The 6685-nt window shown below is 31.9% G+C and overlaps 1 protein-coding gene across 1 annotated transcript; it reads left to right on the top strand.

Annotated features, from left to right (window-relative positions):
* Nucleotides 1-2320, top strand: LOC149554752 (phosphoenolpyruvate carboxylase kinase 1-like). The gene is made up of 3 exons (XM_089833519.1): nucleotides 1-570; nucleotides 1539-1838; nucleotides 1945-2320. The coding sequence occupies exons 1-3, from the start codon at nucleotides 75-77 to the stop codon at nucleotides 1974-1976; spliced, it is 828 nt and encodes a 275-aa protein (XP_089689645.1). The 5' UTR covers nucleotides 1-74; the 3' UTR covers nucleotides 1977-2320.
* Nucleotides 2321-6685: the final 4365 nt, after the last annotated feature.

Below are 6685 nucleotides of genomic sequence, written 5' to 3' on the forward strand. Positions count from 1 at the left end.
TGCTTGTGCATCTCCTGACTATCGGCGCGCAGCCTGTTTCACTTGATTCATTTGAACACCATTCTTGCCTTTGGATGAACAGTGCGATGAACAGTTTTCGCAAAGATTATCATTTGATGGAAGAGATTGGCAGAGGCAGGTTCGGCAGCGTTCACCGCTGTGTAAATACACAGAATGGAGAAGTTTTGGCATGCAAAATTATTGAAAAAGCCGATTTGAGAGACTCTCTGGACAAGGAGTGCCTCCTCAATGAGATCGCCGTTCTGAAATGCGTGTCTGGCCATCGTGGAATTGTTGAGCTCCGTGACGTTCACGAGGACGATGAGTGCCTCTGGCTCTTCCTGGAGCTCTGCTCCGGCGGAGATCTTTTTGACAAGATTACTCAGAGGAAAAGATTTGAGGAAAAAGAGGCGGCGCTCGTCATGAAAACGTTGATGGAGACGATCGGTTACTGTCACCGCAAGGGCGTCGCTCATCGAGACCTCAAGCCGGACAATATTCTCTTCGCCTCTGATTTCTCCAATGACATTAAGATCGGCGATTTTGGCCAGGCCGCTTCTTTCTCTCCAGGTATTGCATTTGAAAATCTTTAACGTTCTTCTTTGTTATAATTTTGATCGGCGAGCACCAGCCTTTTGTTAACCTAATTTGTAAATCTTTAGCTTTTTGTTCATTCCTTTCTCTCCATGTATTGCATTTACAAATCATTAACGTTCTTATTTGCTTTACTTCTGACCAGCAACCGCAAGCCTTTTGTTTAACCTAATTTTTAAATCTTTAGCTTTTTCTTCATTTCTTTACTTTTGATCGGCAAGCTGAAGCTGCATTTTTCAAATCTTTATCTTTTTCTTCATTTGATTCTCTTCAGGTATTGCGTTTGCAAATCTTTAATGTTCTTCTTTGCTTCAATTTTGATCGACAAGCGCAGGCTGCGTTTTCTTTCAGCTTTCATTTCTTTCTTTCCGTATTGCATTTGCAAATCGTTAAGGTTCTTCTTTGCTTCACTTTTAATCCGCAACAGCAAGCTTTCTGTGTTTAAGCTAAATTGTAAATCTTTAATTTTTCGTCATTTCTTTCCTCTAAATATTGCATCTGCAAATCTTTAACGTTCTTCTTTCCTTCAGTTTTGATCTACAAAAGTGACCATTTCTTTAACCTAATTTGTAAATCTAAGTTTTTTCTTCATTTCTCTCTCTCCGAGTATTGCAGTTCTTTTTGTTTAAATTTTGATTGATGAATGCAAGCGGCTTCTTTTAACCTAATTTGTAAATATTTAGCTTTTTCTTTATTTCTTTCTTTCCAAGTATTGCATTTGCAAATCTTTGACGTTCTTCTTTCTTATAATTTTGATAGATGAACACAGGCGGCTTTCTGTAAGCTAATTTGTAAATATTTAGCTTTTACTCGATTTCTTTCTCTCCAGATATTGCATTTGCAAATTCGTAACTTTTTGTTATTTTCTTCGATTTCAAACGGAGAGCGCAAACCGGATTTCCTTCAACCTAATTCTAAGATTAATGGAGTGGAATGAAACGCAGGTGAAAGGATGAGTGGAATAGTAGGGACTCCGTATTACGTAGCAGCAGAAGTGCTGGAAGGGAAAGATTACTGTGAAAAGGTAGATATCTGGAGCGCATTAGTTATTCTCTACGTAATGCTCAGCGGAGTTCCGCCATTTAATGGAGATACGCCACAGCAGATATTTGAGGCAGTTCTACGTGAGAGACTTCGCTTTCCAAACGAGCCATGGCTCACAATTTCACATTCTGCAAAGGATTTGATTCGCCGAATGCTCTGCAGAGACGTCCAAAGACGATTGAACGCAGATGAGGTCTTAGGTAATTTTAACTTCCCTTTTCTTACTCAACTTCGATTGGTCTTTTCAAGTGTTTCTTTCCTTTCAATTTAATATTGATCCAAAGTTTGTGTTATCTATTTTCACAGGGCATCATTGGATAGTGAATAACTGTTTGTAAGGGTTCTGGTCACCTTAAATCTCTTCTAAGAGGAGAGATACAATACCTTCACACAACGAAATGTACCTACAAAGATTTTTTATTGAACGAAGCTTCCAATACGAAAGAAACAAATGCAGAGATTTGTGTGAGTACCTATTTCTAAAGTCAAACGCAGTGTGTCACAAAGCGTCTCCAACAAAGAACACGGTCCCTCACTATGTTTGACCGGCACTAATTTGACGGTTGACTTTGTCATTTAAGCCATTACATTCTACGGTTATGTATGTTAAATTATTTTGTTCATACTAATATACAATATCATATTTTTTTTTAACTCAATTCAAAATTTCTTTTTTATACGATATAGTTTTTTCTTCTATTTCATTTTAATTTGTATTTGATTGAATATTTCACTTCTTATCTAGCAAAATGATACATCTTTTTAATTTCTTGAAAGATAAATTAAATTTCCTTTTTTATATTATCAAAATTAAAATATAAAACTATTGGTTCTCTCATACATTCAAATACATTAACATGCATAGATTATGTAGACAATTAAAATTAGATTTCAATTTTTAAAAAAATTAAACTAAGACACTTTGTAATGATAAAGAATATACATCAACAAATCCTTGTCCAAAATAAAGAAGCAAATAGATATAATTTTAATTTTATTTTCATTTATTCAACCAAGTATTTGTACTTAAGATATATCATTATCTATGTTATATTTTACAACTATTTAATACACATAAAATATGAAAAATTAAATAGATATTGCCTTGACCAACAGGGATTTTTTTAGTGGCTATTATTCACCAATTGGCTAATATGTCCCAATTGGGCTATAGAAATTGGCTTAAAAAAACACCATATACTAGTTGACCGGTTCGCCCAAATTTTATAAAATACTCATATAGTGGTCGGAACATTCGCCACTATTATTACGTAATTTTAGTTTGGTAGTCGGGTTCTTTGCCCATATTTCTCTTTAATGTTTACTCTTATTTGCCACGGAATTAATTGAGTGTCTCTTTTGACGATCATCATTTGCCAAATTCTCATTTTCCTATGTGAACTTTTTTTTAATGAGTGACACTGTACTCCACAGACAACTTAACTTGATACTTGTAAACATTCCAGTGACTACCTCGACAATTCTTCTTCCTTCAAGAAATGTTGGCCGAAATTAAACCTCAGCCATTGATCTTGGATCATCGAACGGTCTGAGTTCTCAAATAATACATTTAACATAATTACATTTCAAAACATAATTCACCATCAATATTAATAATTTTATTAAAAACAAGAATTATAATTGCCATTATTTTATAAAAATTGTCTAAACTATTAAAAAAATTCGCCACCAAATATCCATCGATTGACGCATAATTCACCAACACTATTAAAAAAATTTTCACCCAAATGACATGTGATTCGCCACAATTTTATAATTTTTGGGAGGGGGAGGTTCCTGAAAGTTATCCTTGTTGACCAATTTGAAGGACCCACTTCTCTAGATATTTTTCCCATATTAATGTTCATTTCATTTTATAAATTATTTCACAACTTACAAGTTGTCATAGTTACAATTAGAAACATTCATAACACTAAGTAACAAATTTAACAATTTTTAAATTGCAAACTATAAATTACATCTAGTGTCACTCAAAGTGGGACCCACCAAATATATGTAATGCCCACACATATTAAAGTTAATAAATAAATATTGTAAACATAAGAATTTAAAAAGTTTATGATGCACCTAATTTCAAATTTCTAACATTTTTCATATACCTAGACTCAGAAAAAGGAAGCAATAACAAGTTTTTGAATCATACACTGAAGGTATAACCATGATGTACCACCTAACTTCTCTATGCTCATAGCTTTATAAAATTATCTACAAAACATTCCAAATGATAAATCATCTTAACTACAATAATTGATTCTTCCATCAAACTCAAACATGAAAAATAAGAACTTCAAATCAAGATGAAAATATGAAATGTTACATACATGCAATGTTTTAGCTAGATCCTTAGTCTATTATCAAAACATAAACCTAGAAGTTTAATGCACCACCATTACCATGTGGATAGAAAGAAACTAGGCTATTCAAATAGCTACAACATCATTTAATTACCAACCATACAAACATAGATGCATTCAAGAAGGGTTAGTAAATGAGTGTTTCCTAAAACTAACCCCATATCCCTATGCTATTACATATCCATAATTTCTCGATATATTTTTAGTTGGTGAGAAATGATAAATTGATATCCTTTTTAATTTTTGGATTAGTAAGCATTGGAAAAAGAGGGATTGAGAATAAGAAGCAACTACTAATTAGAAAAATGAAAACATCTTTTTATTTTTCATTGGACTTTTATGTGTCATAAATATTGTTAATTTTGTTAATGTTGTAGCTTCAATCAGATTTAATTGATGTAGAGATAATCCTTCTATGGTTATTGATAAACAATATTGCAATTTGTTAATCATCCATTAGACAAAGTCAATGTATGGTTATATATTTTTGTTAATATAGTATCTAATAGTGACTAACTTACAATTTACTAGACACATGATACATGTCTCCTCCACTCATATTTATATATATTCAATTCTTACACACAAATATAATGTGAAGTGTTATTACATTTACAATGATCCTTTTCATTAACATGCTATTAGAACCAGACTATAAATGTAAGAAATTCAAAGATAAAGATAATGTGGAATACATAGGATTTTTTGTGGAGAAATCAATCACTACACATATGAAAAGAAAGATCATAGCATAATAAAGAAGGCGGACCCATGTAATTGAGCATGGCAATCGAAGAAAGTTTGTTTGATAACATACTATATATTTTCTGCAAGACTACTAAGAATAAGAGCAACACCATGGAGCTAATCCACACAATATTAGGAAAGAAATCCCTCACATTAAAGAGGTGATCGAGAAAAATAACAAATGGATGAGAAATCAACCATAATGTAATTACTGACATAAGGAATCTTATAGAAAATTAACCATATGTGTGACAAATGGATATCTGTAAAAGAGCATGCATTTTTTTATATAAGAAGATGATATGTGTGTGCAACTTGGTTTTTGGGGACTAAAGTTCTTTCTTGCTGTTGAATGCTCTTATAAAAAAATTGATGACAAGCAGTGTGGATGGAGTGTGATGCATTTTTAAAAAATATGTAGAAGTGAATGATAGCCATTGTAGAACAGTGATGCATCGTTAGGATCAACTATTGTTAGGATTTTTAAAGAAGTCAAACTCCCACTAACACATCAACATGGCTCCTCTTTTTTAGAAGTGACTAAATTTAGATAACTTCAAATAAAATAAAGAAATATAAATAGGGTGACTCTTTTATCTGTCCCACCCACTAATGGATAAAATTTACCCGAATGGAAAAATATGAAGTGCAATTCGAAAGAGGAATTGAATTAAGCAAAACATAAATACATGAAAAAGGGACTAAACTAGTTATCAAACCCATTGTTGCCACCATATATAAGATATAAACTAGAAGGTCGGAAAAGATAGTCCATGTTAAGGAAGGAATCTATGAGTTTTGGGGAAACCTTGTGCAAGTCTAACATCAAATGAACAGGAACACGAATTAAGAGTACATTAGAGTTCAATAAGGTTACATAGGTCATACAAGTTACCAAGGGTGAACCCTCAGCTGACTACCCTATAAGAGGACTGACATGGAGATTCTCTCCATATTAATTGAAGTTGTCCTCCCAACATTGTCACTCTTGATTCACCCAACATTGAAGGCTATTTCTCTTGGTGGATACCTGCTAATTTTCCTAGGGTTTAACCCTTTTCTTAAGCACTAAATTTTGGAGCAATGTTCAAGATTATTGACTTTGTGGTGCCCATAATATTGGTTCCCACTTTTTGATCAACTTCAACACAGAAATAAATATTTCTAAAAGAACTGTCAGTTTTGGATGTGTATTACTAAAAAATCATAAAATATTTGAAGATGATGTAAACTAGTGATTTTTAGTATTTACTTTCTAGTTTCTAATGATCAGTTATTATTTTTTGAATTGGTTAAAGCCCATTTTTCTTTTTCCTTTGAGAAGTGATTTATATGAAAAATCAACATTTTCAAAGAGTGATGGTTCTTTTGATCAACATAACTTCTTATAAAAATATGATAATGACAATATTATTTCAAGACTAGAATAGTAACATCAATATCTAGCAACTCTAGTTTGTTTCATTCAATTTTGTTAAAATTTGTAGATTTTATTCAATGGTAAAATGTCATTAACAATAATTTAGACATAGGTTGATTTTGATCAATATAATTTAATTCGTATAAGACAAAATGAGTTTTTTCATTTTTTTCTACACTCATACCTTTGTACCACATATTTTTCAAAAAATATTTTCTCACATTTTCTATTTTTCCTAAAGCTTCAAATAGAGATTTTTGAAATGGAAAAAAGACCAATATTTAATAAAACTAAAAATAAAATATCACAATAAACACAATATATACTGAAAGTATGGTCATTGGAAATATTATTTAGTGTATAACAATCTTAAATATTTAGTTTCATAATATGGACCTATTTAGCCCTTGTTTGAGCCTTGAAAGGGGCAAATTTTGACAAAAAATAAAGTAAGTTTGTAAAAATTTATATTTTGGAACCTTCAAATGAAGCCCTTAGAGAGGCT

This window comes from Cupressus sempervirens, chromosome 5, assembly GCF_028749045.1.
Source record: "Cupressus sempervirens isolate cs-2001-9-10 chromosome 5, ASM2874904v1, whole genome shotgun sequence".
NCBI lineage: Eukaryota > Viridiplantae > Streptophyta > Pinopsida > Cupressales > Cupressaceae > Cupressus > Cupressus sempervirens.